We start from the raw sequence: 16016 nt of genomic DNA on the forward strand, positions 1-16016 counted from the left end.
GCAAGATGCTTATTAGGGAAAACCCCTGGGATCAACACCTGTGGAAAGGAAGGGCAAGAAGCAGTACTGGGCAAAGGGAGAAGCCACATTGTGATGCAGACTCCAAAACAGCCTCAGCCAACCTGTGGGGAGCTCAGGAGCTAGAGCAGCTCTTCAGAGTTGTCCCAAGTTTGGCTGAGATGATCAGGACTTTATACACCAAACAGGCACTGGATGTGGCAGGAAGGGCCATGATCTTGGAGGAAGTGGCTGTCTACAGCTGAGGCCATCCCTAAAGATGATGACAACCAAGGGCTGTCTGCTGACAGCACTCCCAACACATGGGACAAGTCCCTCATTGAAGAGAGATCTGGTGGAGCTTCTCAGTGTTCACTACAATATTCATTTAACCAGTGCCCCAGTATCTTACTTTACTGTTGTAGATAATAGTGGGACAAACATCCTTGTAGGTATGTTTTAAGGCAGATCTCTAATTTTTTCCTTAGTTTTCATTTTCAGGAACAGACAATGGGACTAAAAGTTAAATATTAAATACAATTATAGTTTGTCAAATTACAAAAAAAATTAAAAAGTTAGATACTAATGGTTTTAAAATACATATATTGATAAACTGCCTTCAAAATAGTTGTACAAATTTGCAAGCTCATAAGCCATACCTTACTTATCCTTTAGAATGCATTGGGCCTATATTTTTATGCCCACAGATTTATGTCCTACTACTATCTTGAGTAAACTCTCCTGCTGAGTATAATCTGGTGACCACCTGCCACCTGTACACAATGTTCACTGTGGTTGTAGCTCTTTCCCTTCTGGGATGTCCATGCCCCTATCCCTGCCTCGTTGGCTTTTTTGTGCAACTCATTTTCAATCCTCAAGTCCCAGTTCTCCTTCCTCTACAAGGCATTGCCAAACTAGCCCTGCTCTTGGTGCTGTACCTGCTCAGAATCCTTTGTTCCTTTCCTTACTCACATTCATTATCCTTCATTTGACATGTTACATATATACCCACATACGAAACAAAAACCCCAATTATCAGATGTCCTCCTTTCTCATATTTTATATACTTATCTTATTTCCCCAAATAGTCAACAACAGTGGTTCTTGAAGGATAGTCCCCAGACTAGCAGCAGCAGCCTCACCTGGGAACTTGTTAGACATGTCAGTTCTTTGGGGCCACCCCAGACTTGCTGAATCAGAGACTCTGAAAGTGGGGTTCAGGAATTTGCATTTTAACAAGCCTTCTATGTAATTCTGATGTGTGCTGAAGTTTGAGAACTACTAGTCTATAAATTTCTTAAGGTTAATTATACAATGGTACTACACACACACACATACACACACACACACACACACACACACACACACACACGCATACACACACAATCTGTCTATTCCATAAAATTTTCAGGGCTTTAATTACAGAAGAAGCGAATGCTCATTGAGTACCTACTATGTGTCAAGCATTATATTTGTATTATATGTGCATCATCTTTTACATTCCTTGCAACAATCCTATGGAATATGAACCACTGACATCCCTAATTTACAGATGAATAAACTGAGGAATAGGAACAGTTTAACTTAATTACCCAAAGTCATACAGCTAGTAAATGTATTAGTGTTAGAGCTTGGATTAAGTCTTGGGCTGGCCAGTTGGTTAGAGCTCAGTTGGTTACAGCATGGTGTTACAACACTAAGGTCAAGGGCTCGGATCCCCATGTGACCAGCCACCAAAAACAAAAACAACAACCAAAAAAAAAACCCCAAAAAGCTCAAGCATTGGGACCCCAGGAACTTTCTCTTAACAACTATGCTCCTTTGCCCTACATTCTGCACTGGGGATTTGGCACCTGGCATTCTGCTCTTGCTCTGTTTAGAGCAGTGCCTGATAGAAATAGCTTTCTCCTTCCCCAGGTGATGACGGAGGGTAAGAATAGGGAGGATGCTTAGAAGACCTTTGCACCTTCATGTTTTCCAAAGAGTTTCTACATGTAACAAGTGTACAGAGCAGGGATTCTTAACCAGGGGGTCCATATATAGGCAACAAAAAATCTGAAACGCCTGCAATTACATGCAAAAATGTGTTTGTGTGTCCGTGTGTATACCCATTTTTATATTTCTCCTCAAATTCACTGAGGGATCTTCAACCCAAAAATGTTAAGAATTACCACTCTGGAGTCTGCAGTTTTAGAACTGTAATTTAGAACTGGAAGAACCTTAGAGAATGCATGGCCCGGGATTCTCATAAGTTGTCCTGGAACAGGTGCCCCACTGGCTGCATTAGAGTCACCTGACCTCTGACCTGAAATGGGACCAAGAATCTGTATGTTGAAGTGCCCCGGATGATTCTGATGCACACACAGGTTTTGAAATCAGTGTCCTGGTCCAGTAGTTCTCAAACGTTTGAGTGCATCAGAGCTCCCTAAACAGCTTGTTGATACACAAATTGCTGGGCCCTGTCTTCAGAGTTCCTAATTCAGTGGGTTTGGTTGAAACCTGATAATTTGCATTCTAACTTTTGATGCTGATGCTTTTGGCCAGGGCCTATACTTTGAGAACCTTCATTCTAGCCCAGTCTACATATTAAAGAAAGTGAGAACTGGAAAGGGTTGGTTCATTTTTCTAAGGTAACATGATTAAGGAAAATCAAGGACTTTTTTGCATACATCTCACAACATTAAGAAATATACTCTTACTTATGGGTCATTGAGAATACAGTCATATTGAACTGAACAGAAAAGAAATTGTGTTTTTTCCATAGAGCGAAATCATTCGACATCAAGGCTATCCCTGTGAGGAGTACGAAGTCACAACCAAAGATGGGTATATCCTTACTGTTAACAGAATTCCTCAAGGCCTAATGCAACTTGAGAAGACAGGTATGGTTCACCCTATGTCACCCCGGCATGGCAGTCTCCCCTGTAGTCATGACTTTCTTGTGATTTGACTGTGTAGAAGAGAGTCTGGGTTCTTAGTACAGACTAGGGTCCATTGTTCAGGTCAAAGGATGGTGTCAGTTCCCCCATAAACTTCATCCCCACCACCCTACCCCATGCCACCATTGTCAGTTATCTCAAATAAACATACCATATTTGCTTTTCAAAAAGCATCCTCAAGAGAAGTCCATTTCTTGACCCCTTCTAGAATTTAACTCATTATTAAGCCTATATAGATATTCTAGAACATTCACTGATGATTCCTTGAACAGACCACACCAACCCCTGCTCTTGAAGAATGCAAACTCCAATATGGCACCCAATGCTCACCCCTGCACATGGTATTCCCCAACCAAAGAGCTCTTTAAATATTTAAGATGTTGCCTAGGTTTTCACTAGAAATTTTTTTTTTTTTTTTTTTTTTTTTTTTTTTGTCTTTTTCGTGACCAGCACTCAGCCAGTGAGCGCACTGGCCATTCCTATATGGGATCCGAACCCGCGGCCGGGAGCGTTGCTGCGCTCCCAGCGCAGCACTCTACCAAGTGCGCCACGGGCTCGGCCCTTCACTAGAAATTTTTAAGAACCAGGCTCTATATGCACATTTTTAATATTTGATATATATTTTGATAGCTTGTATTTCCATTTTTTGTGTAGGAGATTTTCAGCTATTTCTGTCTTTTAAAAAATTAATCTTCATTATTCAATAAAGTATGTCTATTGCCCACTTATATTTTGCTCTATCCCTTTTAATATTCTATGTCTATAGCAGCAACTACATTATCTGTCATGTATACAGATAATATAATTTCTTATGTTCTTTCTATATGCCAAGTACAATGCTAAGTGTTTTATTTGCATTACTCTCATTTAATTTCACAATAACCCTAAGAAACTACCACTCACAGAGGTTAAGTAACTCACCCAGAAAGTCTGTGTCAGTACCTGCTGGTGAGTTGCAAAACCTGCACTCAAATCAAGATAGGTCTGCCATTACAGCCTGTGTTTTAATTAGGACCAGAAAATATTGGGCAAATGCTATTGGGCTTTGGTTTACAAACGCGTTGGGGTTCTCTTTTATTTCAATTTGTGCTTCTGCAGCTTTCTAAAAACCAGCTTTTTTTTCTTTTTTTACACTAGCTTCCCAGCTGTGTCTTATCTTATATACATCCAGCATGCTCTCACTTCAGTGCCTGTGAACTTACAGCTCTCCTTCTGACCACGGTTTCATCAGATATCTATGCAGCTTGCCTTGACCCTTCTTTCAGGCCTAAGAGTCCTTCCATGACCACCCTGTTCTAAATAGCAACCCCCTGCTACCTATTGAGGGCTAGCCCCTTGCCCTGCTTGCTCTTCCTTGAAGCACTTACCACAACCTGATATGATAGATATTTGCTTCTCTATTGCCTGTCTTTCCCCAACCAGAGTGTAAGCTCAATGGGAACAGGAACTTCATCGATTTTGTTCAAGGCTATATCCAGTGGCTTAAAGAGTGCCAAGCACATTCTAAGAGCTAATAAATATTTGTAAAATGAATTAACAAATTTTTTATAAATAAATACTGGGGACACAGAAAGAACTTTCCACTAAGCTCCATGAATCCTGGGGGTAAGAAGGAGGCACTACTCTTCCAAGCAGTCGAGTGACTGCAGCAATCACTAAGCTGAAAGTTCACCTGCACCCTTTATTCACAGATAGAGTTTGTTTTCTCCCATCCTGTCTACTTAAGACTGTTCGCTCATTGCCCAGGCGTTTGGGGCTCAAACAATCAGCCTTTTGGTCCAGGCGGTGCAGAACACTCCCCTCTAGTGGCTTATGCTGTTCCTGCAGCCTCCATTCACCTCTTCAGGGAGGCGATCTCCCCCTGCAGAGGAAAAAAGATTTTCCATCTCTTCAAAAAGAGAGCCGACGAAATTCATACTGAAAACAACTGAAAAAGTTTACTGAAGCTTATAGCTTGTGATAAAATCCTTTTAATCTTCATTAAATAATTATAGTTGGCTTCAATATTTACATCGAGAGAGAAAACAGACCGGGCCATCCAATGTAACCCTCACACACTCTTGTGTCTGTAATTTAAATAGAAGCCCGTCATGTTTAATTGTGGTGTTTAATGGACATCCTTGCAGTTTAAGATGACACTTTTAAAATAAAATTCTCTCCTAATGACGGCTTGAGCCCTGCCACTCAATGGGAGAATCGGCAGAGCCTGTAGAATCTTATTTGGAATTGACATTCTCCACTGTAATTTAGTTCCTGTTTATTTTTAAATTTTCTTTCTGTTTCACTGGAAAGGAAAGGTGATGCTCAGTTTTAAACGTTAAAAGTGTACACAAGTTGATTTGTTACAATAAAACTAAATGTGTACACAAAGGGAAAATAAATAAATAAATAGAAAGCCCACGACTCTAGGGGACTTGTGAAATGATATAAGGAAGCCCGGCCTCTCACTAGGTCATCCACAAATACAAACTGTACTACTAAGTAGGGCCAAGCTGACCCCAGCCATGGGAAATGTCCTAAAGACTCCAAAGGAGAGTATCAATCACCTTGGTTTGATGACCCCGTGTTAACATAACTGAGGTCACCTCCCTGAGGGTTAAGAGGGTTGACTAAATGACCAGACATCACAGAAGACCTAAAATAACACTGAGGTCCTTTCTCCTGGCCCTGCACTGGCAGTCCTCAGTGACCTATGTGTTCTCTCCCCAGAGGGACAAAATGAGGAAAGTGAAAATCATGAAGACTGTGCAGATGCTGGGATGAGTTTGTTGTAGAAAGGCTTTTGCCATATAGGGAGACTGCGTACCGATTCCGTACCCCTTTATAACAATCATAACTAGAGCTATCCATCTGATAAGAGGTCAGGCAGCACACTGAATGCATAATGCACAGTGTCTCATTTAATCCCCCAAAACCCTGTGAGGTGGGAGATTGTATCCTCATTTTGCTAATGGGGACACTAAAGCTCAGAAAATCTCTTACCTCCGAGAGTCATAGCAATAACCACTACAGCAGCAGCAGTAAAGCTGCTCTTTACTAGGCTTCCTCTAAGCCGGGTACTGTGGTAATGGACATTGCATCCAGGAGCAGATTGAATTCTCACAAGTCCTATCAGGGGCATGGTGTTCTTCCTTCCTAGTAGTTCAGCATTTTATTAATCTTTCAGTAATATTTGCTAATGTCAAAAATGGTGTGTATACCTTAATTTATTTAACACATTAGAATTTATAAATCCCTTAATCTTTTTTTATCCCCTCATGGTATTTTGATAACTTTTTATTTTGATAAATTTCAAACTTACAGAAAAAGTTCTGGGAATAGTACAAGGAACTGCCATATGACTTCTACCCTGATTCACCTAGTGTTTATATTTTGTCTCCATTTATTTTATCACCGTCTCTCCATCTCTCCCACCCCGTACATGTATCATTATTTTTTCCAAAACCTCTGATAGCAGATTTGAGACATCCTGCCTATTTACCCTTAAATACTCCAGTGGGTATTTCCTAAGAACAAGGATAGTCTCTTCCATAACTACAATATATTTATCAAAAATAGGAAACTAACATAGTCCGTATTCAAATTTTCTCAATGATCCCAAAGTCCTTTATAGATGTTTTCCCTCCCCCTGGTCAATAATCAAATCCAGGATCATGTACCACATTTGGTTGTCAGGTCTGTCTCCTTTACAAACTGGACAGGTTTTCTGTCTTTTTTGACCTTGCCACTTCTGAAGAGTGTTGGAAAGGTAATTTAATTTGTTTTTTCTGATGTCTTCATGATTGCTTCTCAGCCTTTTGGCTAAGATCAAGTGTGAAGTTTCTTCCTGATGTGATTCAGGTTACACACTTCTGGCCGGAATAACACAGAAGTGAAGTTGTATCCTCGGTACATCATGTTATAAAGCACATGATGTTGGCTTGTTCTGATACTGGTGATGTTAACCTTGATGATTTTGTTAAGGGGGTCTCTGCCAGGTTTTTCTACTATAATGTTATCACTTTTTCCTTTGTAATGAATAAATAATTTGTGGGGAGGTACTTTCAGGATATATAAATATCCTGTTTGTCTTCCAACTTTCACCCACTAATTTTAGCATTCATTGATGATTTGAATCTATCTGTATCTATTAATTGGCATTATACTATAAACAAGAGATTATCCTTCTTCCTTAATTATTTGTTTTTTTATTTATTTATTGACATCTATATGGACTGTAGCATTCTTAATTTATTCAACGGGATAGAATTAATTCTATAATTATTTATTTTAGTGCTCAGATATTCCTGTATTTGAAAAGTGGGAGCTCCTTCAAGCTGGCTTGCCATTGTTTTTGACATGAAGGTCCATTACTCATTAGACCATTATACATATGCTACATATATCTTAGTCATTATACTATACTATTGCCTGGGCACTTCCAATATTTTCTGAGGAGCCCAGACAAGTCCAGTAGTAATAATTACACAAAACAAACAACAAAAGCCAAACTTCATAGATTCTTCCTTTGTGCCAGATATGCTGTCTTTTCCTTGTGCTCTATTTCATTTAATCATAACAAAAATCCCATTTTACTGATGAGGAAATCAAGACACAAAAAGATTAAATAATTGACTAAGATAATCAAGCTAGCAAGCAGCTGAATCAAGATTTGAATATAGATGTGTCTGACTTGGAAGCCCTTGCACTTAGTGGATAGCAGGAAAGGTAGAGAACATTTCACACAGTGGAAATTTTCTCCTTTTTGCAGGTTCCAGGCCTGTGGTGTTACTGCAGCATGGCCTGGTTGGAGATGCCAGCAACTGGATTTCCAACCTGCCCAACAATAGCCTGGGCTTCATTCTGGCAGATGCTGGTTTTGACGTGTGGATGGGAAACAGCAGGGGAAACACCTGGTCTCGGAAACACAAGAACCTCTCCATAGACCAAGATGAGTTCTGGGCTTTCAGGTATATGAAAATCTTGAGAATGGAGGTAGACGTGGATATCTTTCAGAGAACTGGGTAAAGGATTATGGCTTCTAATACTCGCTTAATTTTATTTTGGTTGGGTCTTCAATATCCTAACATAATATCCCCAAATTTTCTTAATTAACTAGTGATTCTTTGGGGGAAGTAGTGAGGAATATTGGATTCCTTAAGTAGAAGTTTGGGATGGGCTAATGGGGTAAGAATGGTGGTGGTGGCAGGTGACTGAGGTTGGAATGAGAGAAGTGTCAGTCCATTTCCTTAGAGGTGGGTGTCCTGGGACTAACTCTTCAGTGAGTGATGACAAGGGCTCGTACTCCAGAAGGAGACCAGGCAGCATTAGGGAAAAAAAAAAAATAAAGAGAGAGAGAGAGAAACTATCAAGCCTTAGGGACCATCAATTTGACTAACACATCTCTCATTCTCTTACAAAAGATTTTTAATGTTTTTATTTAAATTGCCTGTGAACTTTCAACCTGCTCTTTATACCCATCAAAAAAGGGTTCCTGCAGCCTCTTTAGTACTTTTCCTATAATGCATTTGCATGGCCTGTGCCATGCTGCTAACAGTGTAACAGGACACCTGCACTAGGAGGTGGATCACGTGTTCAGTGAATATTTGCTGAAGATGATTATCACTCGGTGATAACTCTATGCACAAAATGGTGGCTTGCTGACCGCCTGTGACCCAAGAGACACCGTACATCAGAGGCTTGAAACAAGTCTGTGCTGAGAGCTGTGAGGGACACAGTAACAATCTATTGGGGATGACAACTCAAGGGCTTGTTTGTCAACTCAGAGGGGAGGGGAGGGATTGTGTTTGTTTTCGATTGTAATTTTTCATATAACTTTGTCTTTTCCCCTTGTAGTTATGATGAGATGGCTAGGTTTGACCTTCCTGCAGTTATAAACTTTATTTTGCAGAAAACGGGCCAGGAAAAGATCTATTATGTCGGCTATTCACAGGGCACCACCATGGGTAGGTTCAAAGGAAAGCAGGTTTGTATACTCAGAAGAAACGTGAGCACATGGCACGAACTGTGCCTGGAATCGGTCACCTCGCAATTCTCTCAGATTTGACCTTATCTTCTTCAGTGACTCAAAGGGCCAAGGGAAAAAGGGACTGAATTGAAGGCGCCCTCTGGTATAGCAGAAACAGCGAGGACTTTGGAGTCAGTACTGTCTCTGCCACCCCTTAGATAAATATCCTTAAGAAAGTTATTTAACCCCCTGGTCTCAGTTTCTTCATCTATAAAATGGGAATAACTCCCTCTTAAAGGTGTTAGAGGTGTTTGTTTGGACTATTCAATATGATAAAGTATGCAAGTTCTGTGAAGACAGGGATTTAGTCTAACATACACCTATAAAAGCAGTTCCTGGCACACAGTACACACTCCATAAATGGGTTGAATGAATGGAGCCCTTAGTTCAGTGTCTGCCACATAGTAGGCAATGAATAAACAGTAAGCATTATCATCATACTATAAACAGATCTGATAGGGTTTTTACTCAAGTCTTTCTCTTTTCCTTCTAATGCCAGTGTTTGGAATTATGTGCTGGTGTCCTTTCACTTTTGATGAATTTGTGAGCCACCTTAACTCATGGCCCGCCCGTGCAGAGTACAGATCACTTACCTGTGGAGATGGGAGTGGAGACTGTGGCTGTCCTAGCCCAATATCAGAATAAAGCCAGTAGGAAAAGGGTGCTTGGCTTAGATTAGGAGAAAGGAAGATCATGAGAGGCACCATGTGTGCCATGAGGAGAGGCCCTCTGGGGCTGACAAGAGCTCTTTATTTTTGCCCTGAGGCCAAACCATAAGTTAAAGGCTAGTTAAGGGCAGTGTAGGAGACAAGTGATCAGTCACTTACCAGAAGAAATATTTATTCTTGGACCAGCACAGCTGTCTCTAGCTATCTCAACAGGATTTATACTCATTAGTATAGAAATATGAAGTTTTGTAAACAATTTAAAATTTTTTTGCCCCCTTTGGTGTCTGTGGTTTAATATCATTATTATATATCATCCCAGCCTTTATAATAGCGCTGATTGCCTCTTATGAACACCTAGTACCTACCAGCCTTTATACACAAGGGGTCTTCAGAAAGTTCATGGAAAGATTCGTATTATCTTTTAATTATGTTTTTCCATGAACTTTTGGAAGTCCTTTTATATACATCATTTTGCTTCATCCCTGCACAAGAATATGCAGTAAAGAATTGTATCGCTATTTGACAGATAAAAAAAAATTGTAGCTTAGTGAGAGAGCTTGACCACAGTTACATAGTAGGCCGCAAAGCCAGGACCTGTACCCATGTACTCACTGCACATGCCACATAACCACTAAACAATGAGTTCCGTAAATAGGAATTATACTCACACATTCCTCAGCTTCTAGAGTCTTATTGCCACCTCCAGAGTTATTGGGGATTCTTATGTCAAATCCTTCAAAAAACAGCCATAGATGATCTCTAAAACCTGTTGTCATCCTGAAAGCATTGTGAATTCAGGTCAACAGTAGGGAGACCTCAGCCAGCTTTTAGTTAACTCAAAAGATGCGTGTTGTTCCCTTGATTCCACAATACGCCACGGAGCCAGTCTTAAGCCATTTGGTTTCTGAGACCTCACTTCGGCCGTGGATACTGACTTGCCAGGTAATTTGATTCTGCAAAAGCTTACAGTGATGATGAAATGTTGCCGCCAAGCCATGAGTTCACCTTTTGCTAAACTCTTGATCTCCCAGACAGTAGCCAACTTAACTCTCCCTGAAATTCCTCTGGTGTAGGCTCTCTCTTCAAGATGTAAGGAAAATAAAGTACTTGCTCTGAGAAATTTCAAGGGAATAGAAGCAACTACTGGAAAGGGATGTCCAACATTTGTGTAGGTCCAACGTTTTCTAGGGAAGCCTGATATGTATTTAATTACTTAAATTTCTCCTGCAAATTACTCAGCCCTAGCAAACACACCTTAAGGAATGAGTCTGAGAGTCATGGCAAAGCAGATGGGTAGAGACTAAACTACATATGGCCCAGAGCCCCTGGTCACTGACTGGCACAGACTGATTTAACCAGGGTCTCATACCAAGTCCATGGCAGGAATGAGAATTAGAAACCAGATCACTAGACAACTTATCTACCAGTCTATGCTACAATTTGGCTTCCAGAAAAGTTAGGGATGAAGGAAAAGCAGCAAAACCCCTGCAATCCTTGATGCCCTTTGTTATAGAACATACTTATCAAACAAGGTGATTTCTCTCATTCTCAATTTCTACTCACAAGATTCTGGGAATTAAATGAGGTAAGAACCATAAAAGTCCCCAGTAAAATATCTAGCTTATAGTTTCCTCTCAATATATATTTTTTCTCAGTCAATATTATTGTATTTAATAGTTTAATTCAATGAGAACCTACTACTTGAAAGCAAATTCAAGGGTTGTTCAAAAAGTTAGTGAAAAAAATAGGATTAAAAGATAATACAAAGCTTTCCATAAGCTTTTTGCAGTGCCCTCGTATGCTAGGTGTCATAGGGAACACAGAGGAGAGGAGTTTTTGCTGTTCCCCCTTGACCCAGGGATCTTATAATTTTATGAGAGTTAAGACACAATCACACATAATTATTGAAATATCTTGATAAAAGTAAAATACACATTTTATGAGTTCTAGGATATTCATGATTCATGCTGACATATTTATTCTCTTGCAGGCTTTATTGCATTTTCTACCATGCCAGAGCTGGCTCAGAAAATCAAAATGTATTTTGCTTTAGCACCCATAGCCACTGTTAAATATGCAAAAAGCCCTGGGACCAAATTTTTGTTGCTGCCTGATATGATGATCAAGGTATGTGACTCCTCAGAAAATTCCATATGTACATAAAAGAGTCTTTCAACCCAGTTTCCTAAAATATATCCTTTTAAATTAGAGCCACTTCTTTTCTATCATGCAATGACTACTGTTTTTCTTACACGTTCACAGGGATTGTTTGGCAAAAAGGAATTTCTGTACCAGACCAGATTTCTCAGGCAATTTGTTATTTATCTTTGTGGCCAGGTGATTTTTGATCAGATTTGTAGCAATATCTTCTTACTTCTGGGAGGATTTAACACCAACAATATGAATATGGTAAGTGAGATGAGAGCCTCGTTATCTCCCAGTTCCCCAACACGAATCTGGGGGTTATAGTCTTACTCCTCAAGAGAGCACTAACCCAGTGAAGACTTAGAGAACGGATGCACTCCCAGGAATTCAGTCTCTCCAAATTGTAAGGAAGTGGGAGAAATATTTGAGCACGCAGCTGAGGCAAGGGCAGATATTAAATCACATTATTGCTAGATATTAAATCACATTTATAAATGGAAGAGGTCTGAAAGCAGCTTTACTACAGTGAATTAACATATGAAAAAAGTGATTAAAACCTGGTAGTCACCAGAGAGAACTGCCATGCGTCATCCACCTCTTCCCTCCACTTGAGTCCTTTTGGTTTGGAGGTTAAGTCCTCTGATAGAACATCTGGGAGTTTCAATCTGGCTTAGGCATACCTACCAGTTGGTGAATGCCACTGGGTAGGTTCCCCAAGAAGCATATTCTGAGATGGAAATTAATGTGCAGAGTGATTTGGGGTTCTGCTCTTGGAATAACAAGTGGAGAACAGAAGGAAACATGATTCAGTAGATGAAAAAGTCCAGCTGTGATGCAGTCCCAACAGGAGCCTCAGTTGATTCTACAGGGATTTGTGAAGATGGGATGACCTCTGAGAGTTGTCTCAAATTAGGAGAAGGGGGCTGGGTCTTTATACCCCCATATCAACCATTTATTTAATGCAGACAACACCAGTAACAGGGGAGACACTGGGCAAGGCCTCTGTCTGCAGCTGGGCAATCCTCAAAGCAGGCTGACACATAAAAAAGAATGAAATTCTGTCATTCACAGCAACATGGATGAGCTTGGAGAAAATTATGTTAAGTGAAATGTCAGGCACAGAAAGAACAACACTGCATGTTCTCACTCATATGTGGTAATTAAAAAAGAGAACAAAACAAACAAAAAAACAAATAAATAATAAGTTGAATCGTTAAAAGGAGAGAGAACTGTGCTTCTTAGAGGTAGGAAAGGGGAGAAGGGAGGATTGTGAGAGACTGGTAATGGACACAAAATTACAGCTAGATAGGAAAAATAAGTCTTATTTGTGTGCAGTCAACCCAGCAATCTATAATTAGCAATGATTTGCAGCATGTTACCAAATGACTAGAAGAGAGGAGACCAAATGTGTGCATCACAAAGAAATGATTAAGTTTTGCAGTGGTGACTATGCTAACTACCCTTAATAGATTGTCAAACGTTGTATACACGTATTGAAACATAACTCTGTACCCCATAATATGCACAATAAATGTGTTTCAATAAAATTTTTTTTTTTAAAAGAATTCTAAGGGACTACATTAGTCCTCCCTTATCCACAGTTCAACTTTCCTTGGTTTCAGTTACATGAGGTCAACCATGGTCTGAAAACATTAAATGGAAAATTCCAGAAATAAACAACTCATAAGTTTTAAATTGAAAAACTAACAAAGCAGGATGACAGTGGAGGACTGTCTGCCATCCGCACTCTCAGCAGCTGGGGGAATATGTCTTTAACTCCTGATAACTTCTTTTTTTAAAATCAATTCTTTGATCTATAGCTACCATTTGATAAGCACATATTATGTTCCAGGCTAATTTATTTCCTGAGATAAGCCTTTGAGACAAATGTTGTCAATATCTGCATTTTACAGATCAGTGTACTGCAATTTAGTGTATTAAACAACTTGCCCAAATTCACTTAAAAATTAAGCAGCAGAGGTAGGATTTGAAAACAGGCCCAATTCTAGAACTCTTATCCTAAATATCTCTGGAGTTATTTAAAAGAATAAATAAGAAATGGTCAATTCTCTAATAAGAACCTATACATAGGTACCTAGGAATACATTTAGTGACATTTTGTTTGTGTGCATGTATATATTACTGTTTCATAGATAATTGCTGATAATTGAACGATGCTCATGTTTCTTAGTCTGACACCCTGTAGATTTGGTCTTGACAAGATGCATATCTTATGAGTTTTTCCATGTTCCACAAACCACTCATGCTTTGTTACAGAGCCGAGCAAATGTATATGTTGCCCACAATCCTGCTGGAACATCTGTGCAAAATATTCTACACTGGAGCCAGGTAAGAATGTGAATTTATGGTCTTTCCTTAGGTTCCTTGCACATTTCGTCTAGAATAGTCAAAGGATGCCCTTTTGATACCACAGAAGTTATTTCACATTCATTCTGAGATAAAGTGAGAACTGGTCAATGCTGTTTCAACTGTGAATGTGATGTAGATCTTTAAACTTTTCAGGAGATGGGAAGGAAGAACTGGAGTGACCCAAGGACATCTTTAGTGGATTTTAAAAGTGTGCGTTAAGATGGCTTGAGAGAGACTGTTCTCTGTCTCTAGCCACCTCAACGATGTGGCTAGAGAAAATTATTTTTCCACATTCTCCTTTTAGGCTCCTTCGGCAGCATGGTCAAGTAGAAACAAAAAATGCTAAGGTGAGGGCCGAGCCCGTGGTGCACTTGGTAGAGTGCGGCGCTGGGAGCGCTGCGACGCTCCCGCCGCGGGTTCGGATCCTATATAGGACTGGCCGGTGCACTCACTCACTGGCTGAGTGCCGGTCACGAAAAAGGACAAAAAAAAAAAAAAAAAAAAAAAAATGATAAGGTGAGGCCTAATGGCCCAACCAAAGAGATCTTCACAGAAATTCTTTGTAGCTTAAACTTTACCTGTAATCATAGGAGGGAAAGTCATGTGTGTGTGTGTGTGTGTGAGAGAGAGAGAGAGAGAGATAGAGAGAGAGAATCATCAAAACCAAAGGAGAATTCTGAGTTTGATTAGATTTTGGTCACTATCTCCCAGGATCACTGCATTGCACAATTTTGGGGGTGCTTTCCCATTGCAGAGTACGGAGCTGTGCAGAACACCCATCCACACTAATTGCACTGGGAATATACTTCCTGGAGTTGATAATGTGGTAGCTAAACACTTCATAGTCCAACTTTCTCCCCAAAAGAGCCTCATTTTTGCTTTTCCACATTCCTGAGGATTACCCCAGAGCTGAAGGAGGAGCAGCTGAGCTTTTGTTCTCTGCTTCCCTCACAACTGCAGACTTGGTAGCATATTTCCACCACCCCACCTCCATCCCTGCACCCAGTGACACCTTTGAGTACCTAGTAAATTGCAAATTTTGATCTCCTTTTAGGCAGTGAATTCTGGGGAACTCCGGGCATTTGACTGGGGGAGCGAGACCAAAAATCTGGAGAAAGGCAATCAGGTAAGAAAATCAAATACCATCTGCTGAAAATATATACTTTGGAAATCTGTAAGAGGGAAGTTATATCAACACTCTATTCTAGAGATGGGAATAAAATATGAGAATTCAAGCAGAAAATAATAGTTTGAACTGTCTCTATGAACAAGGCACTGGGTTTCTCAGGGGCAAGATGGGGTAGACTTAGTGTGGGGAAGAGTGTAGTCTATGGTGGATACTACAAGGATGCTTTTAGGATTTAAAAAATAAATGTAGATGATAAAGGTCAGGTTGTTTCATGGCACAGTAGAAAGAACATTAATGGCACGTGTGGATTACTGCATAATTCTTGCCTCTGCACTGTAGACTTGTGTGATAGTGGGTAGGCTGCTTTGATCCTTCAAGGCCTCAATTTTTTATCTTTAAAATAAAAAGTATTGGACTAGATAATCCTCAAGAGTTCTCCCTAGTCACACTTTTAATAAATCTGTGATTTGCAAGTTAAAAATATGGGAAGAGAGGGGTGGCAATGTTATTACATTGCCCAAGATAATATGTAGCCAATTTTATGGAATAAAATTTTAAAAATAAAATTGTAAAGGATCAGAATTGGTTTGGTATGCTCTTTTGAGCATAAAATCTTCACTTAAGAATATTGGTTCATATGTGTGTGAATGTAAATATTTACCATACAAAGCTAGAGGGAGTGTATTAGACAGTCTTATCTTTCCTGAAGAGTTTCACATCACACTTAAAATCCACCACTGCACATCAATCTAGATATAAAA

General features: G+C 39.9%; 1 protein-coding gene across 2 annotated transcripts in view; it reads left to right on the forward strand.

Moving 5' to 3' along the window:
• The window catches only part of LIPM (lipase family member M), a 31495-nt gene that overhangs the window by 10579 nt on the left and 4900 nt on the right, over positions 1-16016 (forward strand). For both annotated transcript variants that reach the window (XM_063102858.1, XM_063102857.1), the window contains exons 2-8: positions 2762-2879; positions 7687-7885; positions 8772-8881; positions 11602-11738; positions 11874-12020; positions 14034-14105; positions 15181-15252. In XM_063102858.1, coding sequence (XP_062958928.1) covers positions 2762-2879; positions 7687-7885; positions 8772-8881; positions 11602-11738; positions 11874-12020; positions 14034-14105; positions 15181-15252 — 855 coding nt within the window. The remainder of the gene's footprint in view (positions 1-2761; positions 2880-7686; positions 7886-8771; positions 8882-11601; positions 11739-11873; positions 12021-14033; positions 14106-15180; positions 15253-16016) is intronic.

This window comes from Cynocephalus volans, chromosome 7 (assembly GCF_027409185.1).
Source record: "Cynocephalus volans isolate mCynVol1 chromosome 7, mCynVol1.pri, whole genome shotgun sequence".
In the NCBI taxonomy this organism is placed as follows: domain Eukaryota; kingdom Metazoa; phylum Chordata; class Mammalia; order Dermoptera; family Cynocephalidae; genus Cynocephalus; species Cynocephalus volans.